This window comes from Ornithorhynchus anatinus, chromosome 3, assembly GCF_004115215.2.
Source record: "Ornithorhynchus anatinus isolate Pmale09 chromosome 3, mOrnAna1.pri.v4, whole genome shotgun sequence".
Classification (NCBI taxonomy): Eukaryota; Metazoa; Chordata; class Mammalia; order Monotremata; family Ornithorhynchidae; genus Ornithorhynchus; species Ornithorhynchus anatinus.
The window spans coordinates 84,987,897-85,013,464 of NC_041730.1; the positions used below are offsets into that span (position 1 = coordinate 84,987,897).

Sequence of the window (25,568 nt, forward strand, 5' to 3'; positions counted from 1 at the left end):
AGCGTCGTTCTGCTACCACCCCTGTTAATGGCTACTGCCATTTCAGTTCACATAATAATAATCATAATCAAATCAAACAGTATTTGTTAAGTGCTTCCTATGTGCCCAGTACTATACTAAGCTCTGGGGTAGGTACAAAAGAATCAAGTCCGTCAAAGATCTCACAGTCGAAATAAGAGGGAGAACAGATTTTGAATCCCCATTTTGCAGATAAGGGAACTGAGGTACAAAGAAATGAAGTGACTTGCCCCAGGTCAAGCAGCAGACAAGTGGCAGGGCTGGGTTTAGGACCCAGGTCCTCTGGCTCCCAGTGCCAGGCTCTTTACATTAGACCACGCTGCTTCCTCCTCACACCACCCCACAGTAAGCCCTGGGTCCCCTCCCCCTAGGATTCCCCGTGGTCACCTGCTGCCGCTTATGATTCCTTCATCCTCCTTATGTGCCTTGCCTAGAGAACTGCAGTATATCATGAGCAATGAGAAGCAGCATGACCAAGTGGAAAGAACACAGGCCTCGGGAGTCAGAACACCACTCTGCCTCTTGTCTGCTGTGCAGCCTTGGGCAACTCACTTCACAACTCTGTGCCTCAGTTTCCCTCTTCTGCAAAATAGAGATTGAATACTGTTCTCCCTCCTGTTTAGACTGTGAGCTCCATATGTGACCTGATTATTTTGTATACCTGTTCTCCCTCCTATTTAGACTGTGAGTTCCATGGGGGACCTGATTATTTTGTATTTACCCCAGCTCTTAGTGAAGTACTTGGCACAAAAAGGGGCTTAACAAATACCACGGTTATTATTATGCATTCATTCAACTGTATTTATTAAGGGCTTACTGTGTTGAGAGTACTGTACCGTGCACTTGGGAAAGTACAATACAACAATAAACAGTGACATTCCCTGCTCACAGCAAGCTCACAGTCTATAGAGGGGAGAGACAGACATCAATACAGATAAGTAAAATGACAGATATATACATAAGTGCTGAGGGGCTGGAGGGCAGGAGGGAGAGCAAAGGGAGCAAATGAAGGCGATGCAGAAAGGAGTGGGAGATGAGGAAATGTGGGGGCTAGTCTGGGAAGGCCTCTTGAAGGAGATGTGCCTTCAATAAGGCTTTGAACAGGGAGAGAGTAATTATTATTACTAATTCCCACTGGTGTATTCTTTCCTAGCACTTAGTATGGTGCTGTGCACACAGTAAACACTATTACTGCTATTCTTTTTTTTTTTTGCTCAGCCCTCACTCTTTAGGATTCCATCTCGCCACTTAATATAATGTTAACTACTCAAGAAGCCAAGGATTTCAGTCATATTTCCACAAGGTTGTACCCTCCTTCCACCCTAAAGATCAAAGCGTGGTCCGTAGCTTGTTTTGGTTGTTGGTCTGAAAGACTCACTTGATTTCATAATGTAGTTTTCTGTTGTATCTGTTAATTAACATAAAAGGACTTCCTGTGAGTGAGAATTTTAAATTCCAAAGTGGGTCAGCAAGGGAAGTTGCAGCCTTCTTTTCCCTCGAAGGGCTTTAATTAAAACAAATTATTCATTTCTTTAGGGTGGTTTAGATATGATCCTGCAGTGGGATACACTCAGCGACTTATTAGGGCTCCTCTAAGATAAACTAAGAAAATTTTAAGTTTCCTGCTTATCACTCTCTGGATGCTTCTTTGGAGAAGGAAATTTTAAAAGAAACCCATTCCTAAAAGTATTTATTGGTAAGGCACCTGAGACCTGGGAGCTCAACTCTTTGAGAAGCAACATGGTCTAATGGAAAGAGCATAGGCCTGGAAGTCAGAGGACCTGAGTTCTAATTCCAGCTCAGCCACTTGCCTTGTGGGTGACCCTGGTCAGGTCACTTCTCTGTGCCTCAGTTACCTCATCAACTGTAAAATAAGGATTCAATACCTGTTCTCCTTCTTACTTAGACTGTGAGCCCCATGTGGAACAAGGACTGCGACTGACCTGATTAGCTTGTGTCTACCAATGCCCTTAGTACAGTGGTTGGCACATAGGAAGCGCTTAACAAATGCCATAATTATTAGCCCTGGGCTAGCTAACATCTCCAGAGAGATTTTTGAGTAACCGAAGCTAAGCAGTTAAAATGGAAAACATCTTTTGAATGTAGAGAGGTTTTTACCTAGAGTCTGACTGCCTCCATCTGTCACAGGTGCCAGAGCATTTTACATTTAGATCACACCAAAGTTTATTAATTCAGAGTCAGCTTCCAAACCATAAAGCGATGTAAATTATATTCCCCCTCTATCATAGTAGCTGATCTGTCTTAATCCTTGGGCAGCTTCCAAGGGTCAACAAAATAAAATACCATAAAATCTACGGTGGAAAAATTTATTTAGCTCATCTGGCTGGCACCATTTGACATTAAAATGTAAGCTTTTAAATGTTGCACACAAAGATACTTGGTAAATACAAAGTTAGGGTAGTAGGACCTGTGAGTTGCATTTTCCGAGTGTCTGTTAAATTGAGATGAAAAGTTGCTAATTTCCAGAGAGCAGCTACTGTCTGCTCTCCTGATTTTTTTTCTTAATTGAATGAGAAAATCTTTCCTATAAATTAAAAAAATCTTGAAAAGTGCTTATCTTAAGTTCACAGAAAAGAACATTCTTGCCAGAAATGTAACACAAAGATGACTTATTTTTCTTTTAGTCCATAAATTTCACATGAAATCGCCTCTGAAACTTTCTCCTAGTGCCACAGGCTCAATATCAAGCAGACAGGTTTAGATCCATTACAGAAGGGAGCTTGAGGGGTAAAGAAAACTTGCTACTCTCCAGTACTGCCTACTGGCAGACCCTGAAGTAGATGCCCCCCAAGCTGCTGAGCTCCCTGCAGGTTGAAGCCCCCAGCCTATGGACATACAGCGGTTGAGAATCCAGTTGGGCAAAACAGAAAATAGAAATTCAGTACTCTAGTCTCTGCACCTGGAGTGAAATGCCCCTTCCATTGTGAGCCCCAGGTGGGACAGGGACTGTGTCCAACCTGTTTATCTTGTATGTAATAATAATTATTATGGTATTTGTTAATACCATGCCATGTGCCAGGCCCTGTCCTACAAGCCAATCGGGTTGGACATGGTCCCTGTCCCACTTGGGGCTCTCCGTTTCAATCCCCATTTTACAGATTAGGTAACTGAGGCACAGAGAAGTAAAGTGACTTGCCCAAGTTCACACAGCAGACAAGTGGTGGAGCTGGGATTAGAACCCGTGACCTTCTGACTCCCAGGCCCGTGCCCTATCCACTATACCTTGCTGCTTCTCTTAAGCACTATCTACTCCAGTGCTTTAGTACGGAGCTTGGCACATAGTAAACACTTAAATGCCATCACTATATGCCCAGGTATAAGATGTTAAGATGTTCTGAAAGGTCAGGATGGGTGCTTGGAGCATGCTATAATGGTTTAATTTTTAATCTTCCAGCAGTACAAGCTGCATTTCTTTAAAAGCTAAAAGCTGAACTTGAGGAATAAAGTTGATGTGCTCACAGCAAATCCCAGAAGGATTTCCTCCTGAGAGGTGCAGTAGGCAGCTCAGTGACTCTCCCAGAAGAGCTCTTCAAACACACATAATTTTTTTTAATTGCATTAATTTTTTTTAAAATACGAAAATGACTGCTGTGACCTTTTCAGAATCCAACTAAAATAGGTAAATGGTAACTGGAAACAGTTGCGAAGGCCAGAACCCTAGTCCCCTGCCTGATGAGGTCAGGGCCCTGTGCTTACTTCTCCTGCAAGAAGTAAGAATCACTCCGATTCTTGGTTTTTCTTTTGGGTGGACTTGCCAACCCAGGCGGGTTGAAGCTGGGATTGGGAAGTGCCTCTTCAGTTTGAAAATATTATTATGACATTATTGTCATTATTATTAAATTTGTTGAGCACTTACTCTGTGTCAAGCACCATTCTAAGCCCTAAGGTAGGTAGAGATTAATCGGGTTGGACGTAGTCCCTGTCCCACATGGGGCTCACAGTCCTAAGTAGGAGGAAGAATGGGTATTTAACCCCTATTTTATAATTGAGGAAACTGAGGCACAGAGAGGTTATGAATTGACCAAGATCACACAGCAAGCAATTGACAGAGTCAGGATAAGAACCTGACTCCCTGGCCTATGCTCTTTCCACTAGGCCCTGCTGCTTCTCTTGGCTTTTCAGTGAAATAAATGCACCATTGTACAATATAACCATTTATAGGAATGATAAATCAACATTTATGCCAAGTCATAGAATATGGTTACACTAACCTTTCTGAAGTCACATCTCTTCTAGATTAATTTCTAACCTCCTCACTTGATATCCCATAATTTCCATGTCAGCACTTTTGCACCACCTAAGCAATTAAATATCATGTAGCACACCCTCTTATCTGTCATTTTCTTAGTGTCCATCTCCCCTGCTTGATCCTTAGGTCCTAGAGAGAAGGAATCAGCTCTACTCGTTCTATGATATTCTCCCAACTTAGAACAGTGTCTCTTTGCACAATAGGGACTCAATGAATTTAATTGATCTATAAGTATTGAAAAGGGGAAATGCTGGCTGGTGACTGCAAAGTGTTGCATTTGAGAAGTGTTCCTACTGCAGCTAGATCTGGTCATTGAAAAATGGTAATTGGCAGAAAAGAACGATATATGACCAATAGTTCCTTCCACCCCAGATTACTCATAAAGACCGTCCCTGGGTTTGCAGTAATAACTGCTATTTGAGAGGCCTGCCTTCATTTGCAGCTGTGCCTGTTTATTCTTTCGAGGGCCCAGTACCCCTTATTTTTACAAAGTTTGGATCTCTCACCTGCGTAGAGAAGCCACATGGCGTAGTGAGAAGCAGCATGGCGTAGTGGATAGAGCTCGGGACTGGGAGTCAGGTCATGGGTGCTATTCCCGGCTCCATCACTTGTCTTCTGGGTGACCTTGGGCAAGTCACTTTACTTCTCTGTGCCTCAGTTACCTCAACTATAAAATGGAGATTGAGACTGTGAGCCCCACGTGGGACAGGGACTGTGTCCAACCTAAATTGCTTGTATCCACCCCAGCGCTTAGTATAGTGCCTGACACATAGGAAGCGCTTAACAACTACCGCAATTATTATTATTATTATAATTTTCCCAGTACTTAGTACAGTCCCCCGCACACAGTAAGTGCTTAATAAATACTATTTCTACTACTACAAATTGAGCCAGGTTACTTCTGTAGCCCAAGAGCTATTTTCCTTGGGTTAGCTTTACTGTTCATTTTGTGGGAACCAAGCGGTGTTTAGGACTTTTTTTTTATCTTAGTAGGCGGGTGACTGCCTACCTAAAAAAAATCCCTTGTAACAGTAATAATTATGACATTCATTAAGCATTTACTATGTACTGGGCACTGTATTAAGCTCGGGGGTATATGCACGATAATCAGGTTGGATACAGTCCCTCCCACAGTCTAAGTATCATCAGTGAAGTGCTCGATCATCATTTATTCTATCCTGACCTCCTGGGGGCTGTACTTCTACCGCTAACCTCCCAGCAGTTAGAACCAGTGCTGCATCTTCCATTATAGTGGGTATAAAATGAACGACCCAACCAGCCCAAGGCCCTCTAGGCCATTTAAGAAGGCAGCTGAAGAAAGTAATGGAAAGTTGGACATAACTCCTGCTGCTCTGACTTTCTCAGACAGGAAGCCAGAAGCTTTAGAATTTACAGCTTTTGGGAGAGAAATAAAAGCTGGAAATCTTACGCTTTGTTTTTGGCTGGCCAATAGAAAGGTGGATGATAAAAGCCAGTCCAGAACGCCTTGTTCTCTTACTCTTCCATTTTCAGCTTCAGTTGCATGACACGTTCATTTTTAATGAGCAGGAAAATGGATGACATGCTGTCAAAACATATTTTATTGCAAGAGTTTTCCTTAAAACTCTTTGTGATTTATATCATTGTCCATCTCTCCCCTCTAGACTGTAAGCTCCTCGTGGCAGGGGAATGTGTCTAACGATTAACTCTGTGGTATTGTGCTCTCCCAAATGCTTAGTACAGTGTCTGGGCACAGTAACCGCTCAGTAACACCGCTGATTGATTACAATTTGAGCAAAACCGCCCAGTTTGCAGTATTTTGAATCTTTGGTCTCTGAGTCGGTGATTGTTAATTTTGGCAGGAAGTTGATTTTGTTTCCTAAAATGTGGGGTGAGCAGTACCTAATAATGACCTTATAAATAATAATTCAGTAATTATTCACATGCACCCAGTCTCTGGGAAGCCACACCCAGACGTCCTGGAGAAGCAGCATGACTAAGTGAAAGGAGCATGGGTTTGGGAGTCAGAGGACGTGGGTTCTAATTCCGGCTCTGCCACTTGTCTGCTGTGTGACCTTGGGCAAACCGCTTAACTTCACTGTGCCTCAGTTACCTCATCTGGAAAATGGGGATTAAGACTATGAGCCCCACATGGAACTACCTGATGACTTTGTATCTACCTCTGCGCTTAGAACAGTGCTTGACAAATGGTAAGCACTTAACAAATGCCATAATAATATTATGATTATGTATTATAGTTATAATTATTATTATCCTGGCCTTTTTTCTGTGGTCCCGCCATGCCATGAAAAACCTCCTCTAGTTGCTGCTCCCCAAACTCAGTGGTAAATCAATGGATGCTATTTATTGCATGCTTACTGTGTGCAGAGCACTATACTAAGTGCTTGGGAGAGTAAACTGTAACAGAATTGGGAGACATATTCACTGCCCACAGTAGGCTCGGGGCCTAGAGGGGGAGCCAGATAGGGGTCATTCCCGAGACTCATTCTAGCAGATAAAAGCGGATGGATAAATGGTCCTACACGGAGGAGGTGCCCCACAGGTTATTTCCTGTCACATTCAACTATTGTTAGAGTGATAGCTCCCAAGGAGGGAAAGAAGAATCTGGCTAAACTCTGATCCTTGAAACATCATCCTTCCCTCTAGCTGTAAAATATAAAAGCATGCTCCTGTAGGGTGGCTTTCTCTCTGTTCAGCACTTGACTCTAGTCCCTCTGGACTGTAAGCTCGTTACGGGCAGGGAACGTATCTGCTAATTCTGCTATACTCTCCCAAGTGCTCTCCCTCTAGGCTGTAAACTCACTGTGGGCAGGGAATGTGTCCGCTTATTGTTATATTGTACTCTCCCAAGCGCTTAGTACAGTGCTCTGCACACAGTAAGTGCTCAATAAATGCGACTGAATGAAGTACTTAGATCAGTGGTCTGCACATAGTAAATGCTCAGTAATACCTCCGATGGATTAAAAATTGAGCAAAACTGCCCAGTTGGGGAGGGGTTTTGAAGCTTGGGTCTCTGAGTTGGTACCATTGATTGATTGATTCTCTAGCTCTGATAGACTTTGATCAATCAATCCATGGCAGGGATTGTCTCTATCTGTTGCCAGATTATACATTCCAAGGGCTTAGTACAGTGCTCTGCACATTGTAAGCACTCAATAAATACTATTGAATGAATGAATTTATTGAGTGCTTACTATGGACAGAGCACTGTACTAAGCACTTGGGAGAGTACAATGCTTGATATTCATTTGGTTCATATTTCATTAGCTACCGCGTGATTCTCCACCAGCCTCACCCCATCACTTTGCACCTGAGAACTTAAACAACCAGTGCACTGAAAAGAGGCAGTCCAACCACAGGCATCTTTGTTGGAGAAAATTATGGGTAGAAATAGGGAAATACATGGGGGAAAAATTCAACCAAGGTGACAAGTCTGAGGTGGCAACAAGGTTGATAAATCCTAGAGAGGAAAGAGAATTGTGAGTTAGTTTGTTTTTATGAAATTTGACATCTGTTTTAGACTCCAACTCATTCCAGTGGCATCTTTATTGACCAGTTTATTCAGGTGCCTCATTTGGAAAAGTGACAATACTGGGATTGGTCTTTGCAGATCTTTGGTGTCACCATCTTCATCAGTGGTATCTACTGAGCTCTTGCTATGCTCAGAGCACTGTACTAAGTGATTGGGGGACTACGATACAACAGAATTGTTAGACATGTTCCCTGCCCATAACCAGCTTACAGTCTAGAGGAATAAAAAGCACTCTTCCTCTTTTTTCCCCTTTCTTCCTCTCTTCCCCACTCCACCCCACCCCTATGTAATAGTTGAAACATTGATAATCTGCTTTTTTGCTTCGAATTGCATTGGAGGTAAATGCCATCATGCATCATTCAATTAATGCAAAATGTACTGATTTTTTTAAAAATGCAGTGCTTCGTGACACAAGTTAGGAATCATATATGCTTTAAGGAGTAGTTCTCTTCAGAGACCCATTTTAGCTCCCAAATTTAAAGTCACATAGAAACCCTAAAGATTGATTACCTTGTATTTCTCCTCCAAAATGTATTGTGATTTAGTAAATTCCCCAAGGAGGGAAGAGAATAGCTGCTCTGGGATTCATAATTGCTATTCTAGGAGGAAAAAAAGAAACTGCCAAATCTTTCTTATAAATAGAAAGATGCTGAAGAAATTGGGCAAATCTGTGACCTGTTGTGGGACTGAGGAGTTGAAGAAGACGTGACAAGACTTTGGAACTAATCGAAAGGATTGTGTACAATTTGCCTGGGCTCCACCCGACTCTACCCAGTCCCACTGTCTCCCACTCCCCCAAACCTCACTCCCCTCCATTCCAGTCAAGCAGATTCCTCCGTGAAAGCCTTCGGTGGTTCTCTGTCACTAGCTGAGGATTCCGACCTTTGGATTCAAACCCTCCACTTGCCACACACCTCCCGACCCCACCCGATTCCTACCTGACTTCTTCTCCTACTACCTGCCCTACATTGTGCCAAGCTAACCTCCTTACCATCTCCTGCCCTTGACTCTTCTCTCGCCCACCTCCCAAATCAGGAGTTTACGTCATCCCCCTGATTGGGATGTCTACCCCACTCTACTTCATAAACTCATCCTTCCCCTCTAAAGCCCTGTTCAAAGCCCTTCTCCTACGAAGAACCTTTTCTGTCTAACTCCCTGGTTCCCTGGTCCCCCGTCCACCCTGTGAATTTAAATACACGTCCCAATTGATATATGTATTTCATATTTCGTGTTCGGCTCCCCTCACTGTTGAGTGCATTTCAGCAGGGAGTGCTCAGTATAAGCGGCAGTGCACTAAATCGCTCCTTGGTGGACTGAAAGAGTTAATCCTCTTCCCAAGGCTGCTAATTTGCTCCCTGATTTAGATACCAGGAGAATTAGTCACGTTCTGTTAAAATGAGGATTAGACATTTAGAATGCCTAAACTGTGAAAGTTGAGCCAATTTTTAAATGAACTGTGGTTGTAAATTCAATCGTAAATTGGTTTTGAAATTTTATTCCCCTTCCACCCCGTTTTCAGCCCTGCATAAGTGGCTAAGAACACGTAGTCTGAACATTACCCAGAAGTGTCACTATTGATCTGACCCCCGAGATGAATTTCTCATCCTAGAAGGAGGGTTTACTAGAAAATGATGAGCAATCAATCACTTTTAATCAGTGGTATGTATTGAGTGCTTATTGTGTGCAGAGCACCGTACTGTTTTTTATTTCATTCTGGTTTTTTATGGTAGTTGTTAAGCATTTACTCTGTGCAATACACTGTATTAAGCTCTGGGGTAGTTACAAAGTAATCAGATTGGACCTAGACCATGTCCCACAAGGGGCTCCCAGTATTGAGCCCCATTTTACACATGAGGTAACTGAGTCACAGAAAAATGAAATGACTTGCCCAAGGTCATACAGCTGACAAGTGGCAGAGCCACGATTAGAACACAGGTCCTTCATACTCCAGGCCTGTGCTCTATCCACTAGAACACACTTCTTCTCATTACTGAGTTATTGGGCTGAAGTGGAAAAATATCATAAACAGCCCAATAACAATCCAGGCACAGTTACAATGGAAGCTTTTTTAAAAAATGGGATTTGTTAATAATAATAATAATAATAATTATTATTATTATGGTATTTTTCAAGTGCTTACTATGTGCAAAGCACTGTTCTAAGCGCTGGGGTTGATCAGGTTGTCCCACATGGCCCTCACAGTCTTAATCCCCATTTTACAGATAGGGTAACTGGAGCACAGAAAAGTTAAGTGATTTGCCCAAAGTCACACAGCTGATAAGTGGTGGAGCCAGGATTAGAACCCATGACCTCTGACTCCCAAGCCCGGGGTCTTTCCACTAAGCCACACTGCTTGTTAAGCACTTACGATGAGCCAGACCCTATTCTAAGCACTGGGGTAGGTACAAGGTAATCTGATACTTGGGGCTTGCAATATTGGATCCCCATTTTACACATGAGATAACTGAGGCATTAAGAAGTGAAGTCACACAGCAGACAAGTGGTGGAGCCGGGATTAGAACTCAGGTCCTTTTGACTGCCAGGCCCGTGCTCTATCCACCAGACCATGCTTCACCTAGTATTTCACCTTTCTTGACATTTCTCACCAAAAAGAGGCAGGAGGCCCCAAACTGGGCCAGCTGAGGGATAATTGTCAAAGAAACAATTATGTATCAGGGGCAATTCTAGGGAAATACATCTGCTTCTACCCTCTGCTTTACAACATAGGGGAGAGAGAGAGAGGCACCTGCTCCCCGATGACCTCTAAACTGTGCATGCTCAAGTGAGATGTTTGCTTTCCCATAGCAAAGAGAAGTCAATCCTGAAACACCCTTTCTGTAATTTTAGGCTCAAATACCAATGCTGTCCTTCCCCACATTGACCTGCAGCTGGCCTGCTTAAATTTCCATCTTTGCCATTGGAGTTGATGTTTACTTCTCCTTTGCAGAAGTCTTCCCATTTTTCCAGGTCAACTGCCTTAGGAACGCGTCGGATCCAAATCATTATCCAAAGAAATCGAACGGAGGAAACAGTGGGGGTTTGGAGCTTCGCAGCACGTCGAAGTCTTTCATTTCTACTAGCTGGTGGGCTTGATGGATGGTTTCCTAGAGCACAGCCCCTGGTTCAGAAATCTCAGGAACCTGGCGGGAGTGACTCTGGGGTATTGTACTGACTGGGTTATAGGGTCCCCAGGCCGTCACCTGGCGATCTGAAGACTCCATCTCAGATTCTCCACAAATGAGGGGGACCAAACGGAGGCAGCTTCTGAAACCCAAAACCGGAGCATTATCATTAAGTTGAATTCTTTCCCTCCATCTGACTTGTCTTGGGGCGGCCCCAGATATCTTAAAGAGGACCATCATCTTCTGCTCTGCCCTTGCACAAGTAGTTTGAAGAGGGAAAGACTTTGGGCACACTCCATCTTCTGACTTTGTAATGACATCCTTCAGGCTGGTCCTGTTAAGAGGGTTAGAGAAACCCACATTGTTCCCGAGCGGTAGTGTTGCATGGGGGAGCTTGGGGATCCGTTGTTGGCGATCGATCCCCCAGCCCCCTGAAGCAGGGGCAAGAACGAGGAGGCAGATGAGGCACCACCGCTGTCCTTTCATTACGATCTGTCGAGTCACTGACGTCTGAAGTTGACGTGCGTGAATGAGAGGCCGGCTGTCGTGTTCTTGACGTGTGACTGAAAGCCGCCATCATCCCATTTCCCCGGTCCCGCTGGCACACCAGCTCAACAGCTGTCAAGCGTTTGCGTTTTCGGATCCATGATTCATGCCAAGGAGTCTGTGCTAAGGCGCATGGACGTTGAAGGGCTCACAAATGGTAGATGTGAGGTGGCAGTGAGATGTGTTTTGTTTTTTTTTCCCCCTAAAGTCTTGAAAACTTGGATTCATCGTGGTGACTTGGTGGGGCTCGATTTGCTGTGCACTTGGAGGCTGCCTTGGGGCGCACTCCCCCGCAGCGAGGCAGAAGGGAATCTAGGAGAGAAGTGGGCGGGGGTTAGGCATCCGGTGAGGCCGTTCTGCTGTTCGCCCAAGCGAGACCTGACTCATAGTTCCTAAACTCCATGTAAACAGCCTTCCTGCCGGAATGACTCACAAGCCCTTGGAATGGTTTCCTTGGCCAACTTCGAGGCCTCTTATTGATATGGGGAGAAAACGGAGTTCTGAGGGTCTGGGGGATTTTTTTTTTCAGCTGACTTTGTCCCCTTGGGGCTGTCAGGTCATTAACTACAAAATAGGCTGAATCCAGGCAGAAGCAATTAATCAATTGGATTTATTGAGCACTTACTGTGTGCAGAGCACTCTACTAAGCACTTGGGAGAATACAGTTCATTAGTTACTAGACATATTCCCTGCCCACAAGGAGCTTACAGTCTAGAGGGGCAGACAGACATGAATATAAAAAATAAAGCAGCAGCAGCAGCAGTGTTGCCTAGTGGATAGAGTACGGGCCTGGGAGTCAGACGACTTGGGTACTAATCCTAGCTCTGCCACTTGTCTGTTGGGTGACCTTGGGAAAGTCACTTAACTTCTCTGTGCCAGTAACCTCATCTGCAAAATGGAGATTAAGACTGTGAGCCCCATGTAGGACATGGACTGTGTCCAACCTGTTTAGCTAGTACAGTGACTGGCACATAGTAAGAGCTTGACAAATATTTAGAAAACAAACAAACCAAAAAAACCCCAAATGCACTTGTCTGCCTTCACATGCACACGGGGTTTCTGAAGTGCATTGGCGGTAGTAAAAATCTTCTCCTCTAGGGCCTTTCTTCCTGTCCCTGGTAAATGTCCAGTGATTGCCTATCCACCGCCATATCAAACAAAAACTCCTCACCGTTGGCTTTAAAGCACTCCATCACCTCTCTCTTTCTACAACCCAGCCCGCATACTTCACTCCTGTAGTGCGAACCCTCTCACTGTCCCCGATCTCACCTGTCTTACCACCGACCTCTGGCCTGGAACGCCCTCCTACCTCAAATGCGACAGACAGTTACTCTCCCCCTCTTCAAGGCACATCTCCTCCAGGAGGCCTTCCCGGACGAAGCTCCACTTTTCCTCATTTCCCACATAATAATAATAATAATGTTGGTATTTGTTAAGCGCTTACTATGTGCAGAGCACTGTTCTAAGCGCTGGGTAGATACAGGGTAGATACAGAGTAATCAGGTTGTCCCACGTGGGGCTCACAGTCTTAATCTCCATTTTATAGATGAGGGAACTGAGGCACGGAGAAGTGAAATTACTTTCCCACAATCATATAGCTGACAAGTGGCAGAGCCAGGATTCGAAATCCTTTTGCGTCACCCTGACTTGCTCCCTTTGCCCTGCACAGCACCAGCCTCACAGTATTTATTTATGTAGATAGATAGATAGATAGATAGATAGATAGATAGATAGATAGATAGATAGATACAGATATATATATCTGTAATTTTATTTATTTGTATTAATATCTGTCTCCCCACCTCTAGACTGTGAGTTCATTGTGGGCAGGGAATGCCACTGATTATTGTTGTATGGTACTTTCCCAAGCGCTTAGTACAGTGCTGTGCACAAAGTAATCGCTTAATAAATACGATTGAAATGAATGAATGAATGAATGAATGAATGAATGAATGAATGAATGAATGAATGAGAGCAGACGGTAACAATGTCCCCATTTTCTCAAGGAGAAACGATCTCAAAGAGGGAGAATGTACCTAGCCTAGGGTCTCACAGCGGGACAGTAGTGAAATCAGTAGGCTCCAGATTCCTCCCTCTAACAATGTAAGTGCTCTCACCTTCCAGGTCCTCCATCTTTTTGGTATATGGGCCATTCACAGCGTGTCTCATCAAAGCAAAGCTCAGTCAGCTGCTCTGAAGGGCACAGGATTCCTCCCTAGTTTCAGTGCTCCCTTCTCTCAGCTTTCCTTCTGAAAGAACCAAAGGCAACCCGCTAATGATGATTTAATCCTGCAGATTTCAAAGTGACCCAAACAACTTCAATTAAGCATCCTTCTTGTTTCAGATTAGTCCACGGTAGGATGGGTTTTTTTTTTCCCTTGAGGTTGCATGTTGGTAGAACTCATTTATGCAACAGAAAATGGCCTCCTTTCCCTGCCCTGTTCTTTTTGGATCTGGGGCAGTCAATATCTTCCCACAGAGGCTGTGCCCAAGAGCCCAATACCGAACCATCAAGCAACCTGAAATACTGTGGAACCTCTCCCAGCCTTCCCATTCGGGACCATCTCTGGTCCCTGCTGCCCAATATGGAAAAAGAAGGGACCGGGAAGGTGCAGGAAGACATTCATCTCATCCTATTTTTTTAATCACCATCAGCTATTGAGCCAGTTGGTCCCTAGCCCCTCCCAGCTATCTTGTATATTTGATATCTGTAATTTGTTTATTCATATTAATGGCTGTCTACCTAGACTGTAAACTCGTTGTGGGTGGGGAACGTGTCTGTTTATTATGGTGTCATACTCTGCGAAGCGCTTAGTACGGTGCTTTACACACATTAAGTGCTCAGTAAATATGATTGAATGAATGAGAGGAATTGCGTGTGGCCGCGGGATCCATCTACTAGCCAGAGGCCTGGGGTAGGGGATGGATCAGGCTAAATGGGCAGTGCCCTATGGTGTCTTTGGGACTTGAGTTGGGAAGGAGGGAGGGCAGGGAACTTTGGAGGCTCTGCTGGGATGACGGGAAGAAGGGGACCCTCAAGACTCAGCTTTCATTGGCCCATTCAGCTCCTGCAGTGATGTCTCTCCCACACCAGCAAGTGTGAATCAACAAGAAAACACCCCCAACCCCCCTCCACACACACACACTGGGGCATGATATTCGCCGGTACCTTGTCTTTGGTGAAAAGGAGGAGGTTCAGGAATTTGGTGGCTTTTATTTCGCTCCAACCGATGGGTAGAACCCTAATAATAAGAGTAACGTGTGGTTTTTATTAAGCACATACTATGTGCCAAGCCCTGCGCTAAACTCTGGGGTAGACAGAAGATAATCAGGTCGGACACAACCCCTATCCCACATGGGGTTCGCATTATAGACGAAGCCCAGTCTGTCATTCGGCAACAGTGTAATACACTTCCTTAGAAAGGGAAGAAGGTGGCAAAATCCACATTTTTGAAGAGTTGGTCTAATGGGGCAGGGAAGAGAGTCTAGACAAGCCTATAAAGATATCTAAAGCATAAAAAGGAGAAAAGAAAGAGATAAAAACCACAAAAATACGAACGGTATATCTATATCTGAGGATGGAATGGCTGGAACTGAGTGGCGCTAATCTGGGAAAGCATCATGGAAGAGGTAGCCTGGACTAGGGAAAGGACCTAAATTGAAGAAACGTGGGGAAAGCCCAGTTCACCAGGGTCTCTCTATCGATCAGTGGTATTTATTGAGTGCTTACTGTGTGCAGAGCATTGTACTAAGTGCTTGGGAAGAGTTCAGTACACTAGAGTCAATAAGCCTCTATGTGTCCCTTTGTGGTTTGGGCCTGCGAGATCACTCAGATGGTCAATCAATGGTATTTATTGACCATTACTGTGAGCAGAACAGTGTTTTAAGCATACCGCTAGCAGATGATGTATTTCATTGTGCATGATGAAATTTAGCAGTCGGTTTGATTTCTTCTAATGGCCCCTCCTCCCTGCCCCAATCAATCAATCATATTTATTGAGCTCTTACTATGTGCAGAGCACTACACTAAGCGTTTGGGAGAGTACAATGCAACAGAATTAACTGACACTTTCTCTACCCATAACGAACTTACTATTTGGGTGAAAAGCTCAGCAATTGACCTTTTTTGCCAGCTAAGGGTTGATTAGCACAGTGTCTGGCACAAAGTAAGCCCTTAATACCATCATCATTATTATTATCATTAGATTTGGGGGATCTCCTAAAGAGACGTCAGCGGGTGAGAGCCCTGATGCATTTCCTCTTTTGAATAAGTACAGGCAGAAAACGGGGCTGGGAAATTTGCCCTCTACTGATCTGAACTCCAAGTCTGGGTTGGGGCATTTACTATCTGCCAGCCACTGTACTAAGAGCTAGGATGGATACAGGCAAATCAGGATGGTCACAGTCCCTGTCCCACATGGGATTCACACTCTCAATCCCCATTTTACAGATGAGGTCACTGAGGCCCAGAGAAGTGAGGTGCCCCACCTAAGGTCACACAGCTGACAAGTGGCAGAGCCAGGATTAGAACCCATGACCTTCTGATTCCCAGGCCCATGCCCAATCCACTAAGCCAACCTTCTTCTCTTATTGGGTGGAAAGAGAATGGGCTTAGGAGTCAGAGGTCATGGGTTCTAATCTCGGCTCTGCCACTTGTCAGCTGTGTGACTTTGGTCAAGTCACTTCACTTCTCGGTGCCTCAATTACCTCATCTGTAAAGTGGGAATGAAGACTGTGAGCCTCACGTGGGACAACCTGATTACCCTGTATCTACTCCAGTGTTTAGAACAGTGCTCGGCACATAGTAAGAGCTTAACAAATACCACCATTATCATTATTATTATTATTATTATTATTATTGGGGATGTTTGCCTTTAAAAGAACCTGAAAAGACTTTTGGGCACCAGGAATCGGGCTGACAAGGTGCTATTTTTAGACCGTGAGCCCATTGTTGGGCAGGGATTGTCTCTATCTGTTGCCGAATTGTACATTCCAAGCGCTTAGTCCAGTGCTCTGCACATAGTAAGCGCTCAATAAATACAAGTGAATGAATGAATGCATGAATATTTGAATTTTTCTTTCCTTTTCCTCTTTCAGTGACAATGCAGCAAGTGGCCCGGACCGTGGCCAAGGTAGAGCTCTCGGACCACGTGTGCGATGTGGTGTTTGCCCTCTTCGACTGTGATGGTGAGTAGCTAGACTGCGCTTTGTGTTTCGCAGCTCCCACCAAGAATGTGATCTCTACGGCCTTAAATCAGTCGGGCGTAGTTTGAAAAATCTTCCATCCTGCCCAGTGACCACCAGACTTTCCCCAGCACTGTCAAAATCAATCAGTCAATGGTTTTTATTCATTCATTCATTCAATAGTATTTATGGAGCGCTTACTATGTGCAGAGCACTGTACTAAGCGCTTGGAATGTACAATTCGGCAACAGATAGAGACAATCCCTGCCCAGCGACGGGCTTACATTTTATTGAGCACTTTCTGTGTGCAGAGCACTGGACTAAGCACTTGGAAGAGTACAGTACAGCAGAGTTGGTAGACACGTTCCCCGCCCGTAACAACCTGACAATCTTACACTCAGTAGGCTGGTGCATTTGGTCAACGTTGGTAACCTGAAGAAAGATGTTTCTCCAATTCAACTTATCTATTCCCGGCTCCACTACTTGCCCGCTAGGTGAATTTAGGCAAGTCACTTAACTGTCTGTGCCTCAGTTCCCTTATCTGTAAAATGGGGATGAGCCCCATGTGGGAAAGGGCTACGTCCAACCTGGTTAGCTTGTAGGACAGTGCCTGGCACATAGTAAGCCCTGAAGAAATGCCATAAAAGAAAAAAGAAGAAAATCTGTCTGCAGCCCCTATTTTCTTGCAGACCCGGGCATGTAGGCCGAGGATAATTTACTGCCACAGTAATCGAGATGAAAGGGGAAATATGAACCAAATTTGCTGCTTGAATTTGGAGCCCTGAGAATTTTCGGTTGACGGGCAGGAAGTTGGTTTAGAACAGACTAATCTTCCTTTGCCTCCAAGATCCGTTGCTATGGTCTGACTTGCATGGATTCCGATTTCCCCTTCAATCAATGGTATTTATTGAACGCTTACTGTGTATAGAGCACTGTTCTAAGAATAAGGGAGAATACAGTACAAGAGAATAAGCAGGCATTGTTCCTTGCCCATAATGAGCTTCCAGTCTAGAGGTGAGCTCGCAGCTCAGTGAAAAAAGCCCGGGCTTGGGAGTCAGAGATCATGGGTTCGAATCCCGGCTCTGCCACTTGACAGCTGTGTGACTGTGGGCAAGTTACTTCACTTCTCTGTGCCTCAGTTACCTCACGTAACTGTGAGCCTCACGTGGGACAACCTGATGACCCTGTATCTACCCCAGTGCTTAGAACAGTGCACTGCACATAGTAAGCGATTAACAAATACCAACATTATTATTATTATTCTAGCGATGAACTTACAGTGTAGTGGCGAGCATACAGTCTAGAGGCGAGCTTACTGCCTAAAAGGGAGTTTACAGTCTAGAAATGATTGTACACTCTAGAGATGGTTTACAATCTAGAGATGGGCGTACATTCTAGAGACACGCTTATAGTCTAGAGGGCTTCTGCTAAATAGCCCTGTCGTTTCTGGCCCTCTACCGCTCAGCTCCCCGGAGCCGCCCGCTAATGAGGTCTCGACTCCACGGGTCTGTGCCTCGGCCACAGCGTTCTCTATTACACAGTGGTGAGATCCATTCGGTTCCCACGCTGATCTGCCCAGCGTTGCCGGGGGCCCACGGTCGTTACCGAGCGCTCATCGTTCTCCATTAAAGCGTTATTGATATCAGGCTTGATGCTTCCGAGGGCTCTCTCACCACCTAGGCCGAGTTTCCTTTCGAGCCGCGGAGTGATGGTGTGGCGTTCATTTTCTGGCAGCCGCAGGACTTTTATTTCTGGAGAACCTGAAGATCAATCTCATCACCCTAGGAACACTGCCGTGGAGAGAAAATTAGCAGTTAAGGCTTAGAAGTCATGGTGGACTTCCAACAGTTTTGGATCCTTGCAGCTTATTGCTTCTGTGGTCCAGAGGGGCGAAAGTAGGGATAAGGAATTACTTGGGCCACAGGGGTTTTGATGAGTTTTACAGAAGTGCCACACGCTAGTATTTCAGGTTAGTGTTAAAATATCTAGGCTTTTAAGGTACAGAAATCACTATAAGCGTGCTAACAGTGGGCTTCATCAGCGCAGTGATGATATTCTGTAAATTTTTGTTTTTCCGGGACTTAGTGGTGTGTTGGAAAGAATTAACAGAGGAGACGGGATTGTCTATTGGAAAGACAGTGGAACTGGGAGTCAGAAGATTTAGGTTCTAGTTCCAGTTCTGCTTGCTTTCCGCTTGCTTGGCCTGTCCCTTCTACCTGGAACTCCCTTCCCCCTCACATCCTTTAGACCACTGCTCTCCTTATCTTCAGTACCTTTCTGAACTCACACCTCCACCAGGAAACTAATAATAATAAGAGATATTTGTTAAGTGCTTACTCTGTGTTAAGCATTGGAGAGATATAAAACAATCAGATTGGACAAAGTGTCTGTCCCATATGGGGTTCACAGTCTAAGTAGGAAGGAAAACAGGTATTAAATCCCAGTTTTTTCAGATGAAACAGACGCAGAGAAGTTAAGTGACTTGCCATTGTCCCACAGCAGGCAAGTGACAGAGCCAAGATTAGAACCCGGGTTCTCCGACTCCCAGGCCCATGCTATTTCCAGTAGGCCACACTGCTCCTCTAATTTCCTCCCCTCCTGCCACTTCAGCACTTCCACATTGCCCAAGCACCTGAATGCTCACTTCCTCTCTCTTCCTACTTCAAAGCACTTACATACATACTCTATTTTAATTTATTTTCCTATCTGCCTCCGTGCCAGATTGTAAGATCCCTGCGAACAGGGATGAAGTCCACTATCTCTGTTGTACTTATCTCAAATGGTTAGAGCAGGCTCTGCACAATAACCATGCTCAATAACTGACTGACTGTTTCCTCATCTGTAAAACGGCATTTAATACCTGTCCTTCCCCCCTCTTAGAATATGACAGGGACCGTGTCCGATCTCATCCCGGATCTACCCCGGCGTTTAGCACAGTGACACATAGTGAGTGTTCAATAAATACCATCATTATCATTTCCATTAGACTTGTTAGCTCCATGTGGGTAGAGAATGTGTCACTCACTTGTACTTCCCAAGCGCTGCATCCAGTGGGTGCTGAATAAATGCTTTTACTGTTTCTGAAATTGTGACCCCTGGGGTGAGTCCCGTGGGCCCCGCCCTACTCTCTCCCAAGCGAAGCATTTTAAACTGACAAGAGCAACTACCTCCCTGTAAAATTTCCCTCTGGAGCTGTTGGAGCAGCCCAGAAAAATGACAGTGGTGACAATCGCAGAATAAGCAGCAAGCAGACTTCCAGGGTGGAGCTGAAGAGGATTTGTGGATTCCGCCTGGGTTGGCAGGATGCATACAGGGTGTTTGCCATGTCCTTTGAACCACAAAGCATGCTGCTGCTGCAACTGTTTATTAGTCCAGAGATCAATCAGGGAAATTAAACAAAGATCGATTTCTCCCCCTTAGAGTGCTACAGCGACCTTGGCAGCCCACATCCCAGACAGGGCAATAATCCTCCCAGAGCGGTGAGAAATATTTCCTCTTTGCTTGGTAAATCCAGAGATTAACTCCAGACCCTGGCATGCCTGCTCTGGACTTTCAGAGGTGAAAAACCAAACTCACAGAAAGCACAGTAGCTTCCAGCGCTTACTACAGTGTCTGGCACCTAGAAAGCACTTAACAAATGCCATGAGTTCAAATCCCGGCTCTGCCACTTGTCAGCTATGTGACTGTGGGCAAGCCACTTTACTTCTCTGTGCCTCAGTTATCTCAACTGTAAAATAGGGATTAACTGTGAACCTCACGTGGGACGACCTGATTACCCTGTATCTACCCCAGCGCTTAGAACAGTGCTCAGCATATAGTAAGCGCTGAACAAATACCACCATTATTATTATTATAATTATTATTGTCACTGCAGTCAGGGGGAGGCCTCCTCAGGGGTGGCTTGCCAGTATTAGAAGGGCTAAAGAGAGTTAGCCTTGCTAGTGTTGTAGGAAAGTCATTCTGACTGACCAAACTTTTTTTTAATGGTATTTGTTAAGCATTTAGTATATGCCAGGCCCTGTATTAAGCATTGGAGTAGACACAAGCTTATCAGGTTGGCCCTACATGGGGCCTACAGTCTTAATCCCCGTTTTACAGATGAGGTAACTGAGGCACAGAGAAGTGAAGGGACTTGCCCGAGGTCACCCAGCAGACAAGTGGCAGAGCCAGGATTAGAACTCAGGTCCTTCCGACTCCCTGTCCTGTGCTCTTTCCAATAGGCCCCACTCTTTCTTGGGACTTTGGATGTTGAACCCATGAATGCGTAAGTGTGGCCACTGTTCACCAGCAAAGACAAAGGAAGAGATTTTCCCTTTTCTGGATGCTCTTCTCTAAAACCACCCACCCACAACCAGTCACAGTCCTTCCTCTGAGGTCCCCAGATGTATTTCAAGAGGGCAAACTCAGTCCCATATCCATGGAGCGAGTGAGAAACAGCTAGAATGGATCCGATGGATTGTCCGTGTGGTGGGTGACTGGCGTGGACCAGATGTAGTTCTTAATTATTCCCTCAGTTTCCCCTCACACTCAGCTCCAGCTGGGGTCAGCTCCCCCACCATGATTGACTATCCTGGCAAATTGGATTGCTCTTCCCGGGGAGGATGCTGAGAAAGGCCGGCCCTCTGCCAGACTCCAACTCAAGCCCGAAGAGCCTGCGTTGAAATGTAGCCCTCTCAATCTTCCTGTTCACAGAGAGAAAGTGCGGAATGATTTTGTGAGATCTTTTTTTTTTTAATGGTATTTGTTAAGTGCTTACTATGTGCCAGGCACCGTACTAAGCTCTGGGGTGGATACCAGCTAATAACGGTGATATTTGTTAAGCGCTTACCATATGCCAGGCACTGCGCTGGGATCAATACAGGCAACTCTGGTTGGACACAGTCCCTACCCCTCATGGGACTCACAGTCTTAATCCCCATTTGTCTGATGAGGTAACTGAGGCCTAGTGAAGTGACCTGCCTAACGTCACATAGCAGTCAAGTGGCGGAGCCGAGATTAGAACCCAGGTGCTCCTGACTCCCAGGCTCCTGCTGTATTTACTAGGCCACACTGCATCTCCCGATTCTTTGAGAACAAGCTCTTGCCAAGGCGTGCTGCTCCCAGACACGGTCATCTCCGCAGATTGGGTGCACAGACAGAGAGGTTCTCTGCAAACATTAGAGATCTCTCTTCCCCAAGACGTTGGGCAGAAGTTTATTGTTGTACTGTAGTCTCCCAAGTGTTTAGTACAGTGCTCTGCACACAGTAAGCACTCAATCAATAAGATTGAATGAAACACCACCTGGTGCCGCTTCTTCTTTCAAGACCATTCTGGCTTTCGAGTGCGTGGTCACTTGCAAACTCAGTCTGGGACCACCTGAAGGGCTTGACTTTTAAGGCAGTAAATTTGAGAAGAGGGTCCCTTAGGGGAGGAAGGTAACCAACTCCGTCCACTTAATAATAATGTTGGTATTTGTTAAGCTCTTACTATGTGCAGAGCACTGTTCTAAGCACTGGGGTAGATACAGGGTCATCAGGTTGTCCCACTTGAGGCTCACAGTCTTCATCCCCATTTTACAGATGAGGGAACTGAGGCACCGAGAAGTGAAGTGACTCGCCCACAGTCACACAGCTGACCCGGGATTCGAACCCATGACCTCTGACTCCCAAGCCCGGGCTCGTTCCACTGAGCCATGCTGCTTCCCTAAAAGACCGGATAATGGCTGTCCACGTTTATGAGTGCAGGACCCTGTAAACGTTGCTTTAGCTCCCCCAACAAAATGACCCCTCTCGGGTCCTGTGTGCCTCTTGCCTATATTTGGCTTAGCCGTAGGTCTGTTTGTTTGATTTCATTCTTTCAATTTCATTGTGCATCCTGCTTCTGAATTGGATAATTACTCATTGGATTAAGGCGGCAGCTAACTGCTCAACCTTGACTTCGACTTGAGAGGTCTAGTCGATGATATGTGTCCACGTAGGGCACCCGAATGATTCGGAATCAACTGCTACTCAGAAGGGCCGATCAGAGTCATGATTTTGTTCAGACTGTTAACCCGAGACAACCTCAGTTCCCAAGGTGGAAGTATGAAGCTTGATAACCTTGAAAGGCAGCCCGGTGTAGCGACCAGGCACCACAGTACAGTCTCCATGAGCAGGCTGGTTGGCACCTGATTAACTTGTATCTACCCCGGGGCTTAGAACAGTGCTTGACATACAGTAAGCACTTCAAAATACCATAATTATTATAATGATGATGATTAGGTCACCACCAAGAGGTCACTAGCTGGGATAAGTGAAACATGATTTGTAGAACTGCTGGAAAGTAAGATGGAGGCTCCAGTTATTCCACTGCAGATGGGGCTCCGGAGAACCATGGCTCCTATATCCAGCAATTAATCGTATTTGTTGAGCGCTTACGGTGCGCAGAACGCTGTACTGAGCACTTGGGAGTTGGTAGACACGTTCCCTGCCCACGGCCGTATGTTTGGAGGAGGAACGGATGAGGCAGATAGTTGCACTTCCAGTTAAACAGCAGGTAGTTTGGGCATTTTGGATCAGCAGGAGGGGAACAGCCAAATCAAAGGGATAGAAGTCATCTCTACTCCTGAATCAGAGTTAAAAGCATGAAGCCTTCTTAGTTGGTTTTTTTTTCTAGTATCAGTATCGTTTTTGCATTTATTAAGCACATAAGGGCAAAGCATTGTCCTAAGCGCTGGAGAGAAATAGAGGAAATTCAATGATCAATCAATCAATGGTATTTATTGAGCACTCACTAGGTGAAGAGAAACTATGAACTGTAAAAAATATATCCATGAAAAAGTACATGGAGGGCGTAATCCTGCTCCAGGAAGTGAATCCTGTCACAAACTGCCTCAATCAGTCAAACAGTGGTATTCACTGAGCGCTTACTGCGTGCAGAGTGTCATACTAAGCACTTGGGGAAGTACAGTACCAGAGTTAGTAGTCATGTTCCCTGCCCTCGTGGAGTTTTCAGTCCAGTGGAGGAAGACCCAACTTTCCTAATGTTCTAAAAGGTGATCTGGGAGAGGGTGGGAGGCTGGTCCAGGCAACAGACTCCGCACCCACCTCTCGGTTCTTTAGTCCCGAAGGCATGGAGTTCCCAGCAGCGGGGTTAGGACACAAAGGAAGGCCAGCGCCCGTGAATCACGTCCGGGCCCTGAATCTCATCAGAGATGCGCCAGTCAACGCTGCTGTCTGACTCCTTCAGGCTGGGGCTCGTCCTACCCTTTTCTGGGTCTTCGGTCCATGCGCGTCTGTGTTTCCTCGTAGGGAACGGGGAGCTGAGCAACAAGGAGTTCGTGTCCATCATGAAGCAGCGGCTGATGAGAGGCCTGGAGAAGCCCAAGGACATGGGTTTCACCCGGCTCATGCGGGCCATGTGGAAGTGCGCTCAGGACACCGCCTGGGACTTCGCCCTCCCCAGGCCGTGAGGAGGCAGCCTGCCAAGGATCTGCAGATGGACCCCTGACGGGCCTCAAGCCCGTGGCCCCCGGAAATATCGATACCTTCTATGCCATCCCACACCCCATTCCCCCGCAGAGGGAGGGTCACTGCCGCTCCCTTCTCTCCCTTTTCCCTCAGGCCCGGTACTCAGCTGAAATGCGCATCTCATCTCCCACTGGTTTCTAACTCTTTTCCACCTCTCTGGAAAGCCGACCCGAAGATGAGGGGTCTGTAGAGTAGCCGCTTTCTGGGTCCCACCCCTTTCTGGGTATGTGCAAAATCAAGATCTGCCGGAGGGTGAGAGGGTCAGAATGGCCTCCAGAATGACGGGAGGAAGGGACGAACAATTCAGAAAAAGGATGGGGGGTGGCAGCCCACCTCAGGTTGGCTTTTCGGGCCAGGTGCCGTCAGCGTCCCTGTGAAAACTGACCCATCGCTCTCGGCTTTCACTTCAGCTCGCGTTTTTAAGAGAGCTTTGTATGAAGACTCTGGCAGGCCGGAGTGAGTCCTACCCCCGGGAGTGTGCCGCCAGGACTGGGTCTTGGGAGGGTGGTGACTTGGGCTACCCTGGTTTAGGTTGGGCCAGCCAAACTAAGGATGTGTTTTATGGGGTTATCAGATTAGCTAACAGGAGACCTGCATGCGCATGCAGGGGGATGTTTAGGTTCAAGCCCACCTTTCCCAAGAATTAAGCCCATCGGGTTCGTGCTTTTTTTTTTTTTTTAACCGCCTTCCTCTCCTCCTGCACTTTGCCTAGTTGAATCCTCCGTGCCGTTTGATTTATTAAACGGGCGCGTTTCAGACTGGAGTCGCCCCTCTAGATTGCTTTTCCGTTGAGCGGCCTGGGCTTGGATTGGTGTGACCGAGCTCATGAACGTTTGTAAAATATCGTCTTAATTATACTGGTTTGCAACAAAATCCCACCGGTTCTCCTGTCACCTTTGTAACTGCAATTCTTAAATCTATTAGACTGTAGGGAATCAACAGTCTTTTGCAGGCAGCGCGTCTCACACTAATGAGAGGTGTAGAGGAAACTTACTTAGGAGTTTAGGCACATTCTCTCTCTTTCTCTCTCTCAGCATAGGAGGACTGACGAAGGGTCAGAAAGAGGCTGTAGAAGGAGCCTCTAACTCAGTGGTTTTCAATTATTTAAGAGCTGTGGAAACTCTTCGGGATTGCTTTAATTTCTGTGGAACCTCAGTTGACCACCTAGTGTTTTTAGAAAACACTTGAAGATTCTCATATTCCAGTGAGCGGGTTTTGCTTACCCATCAACAATGGAAGGATGATGTTACCCAAATAATAACTGTGGTATTTGTTAAACGCTTACTATGTGCTATCCACAGTACTAAGCACTGGGGTACCTACAAGAGAATCAGGTCCCATATGGGGCTCGTGGTCTAAATAGGAGGGAGAGCGTGTATTGAATCCCCATTTGCAGATGAGGGAACTG

At 45.7% G+C, this 25,568-nt stretch overlaps 1 protein-coding gene across 6 annotated transcripts in view; it reads left to right on the forward strand.

Annotated features, from left to right (window-relative positions):
• The window catches only part of MICU1 (mitochondrial calcium uptake 1), a 229,136-nt gene extending 204,103 nt beyond the window's left edge, over window positions 1-25,033 (forward strand). For all 6 annotated transcript variants that reach the window (XM_029060404.2, XM_029060405.2, XM_029060406.2 and 3 more), the window contains 2 exons: window positions 16,586-16,675; window positions 23,942-25,033. In XM_029060404.2, the coding sequence (XP_028916237.1) occupies window positions 16,586-16,675; window positions 23,942-24,102 (251 nt within the window). In that variant the 3' untranslated portion in view covers window positions 24,103-25,033. The remainder of the gene's footprint in view (window positions 1-16,585; window positions 16,676-23,941) is intronic.
• The last annotated feature ends 535 nt before the right edge of the window (window positions 25,034-25,568 follow it).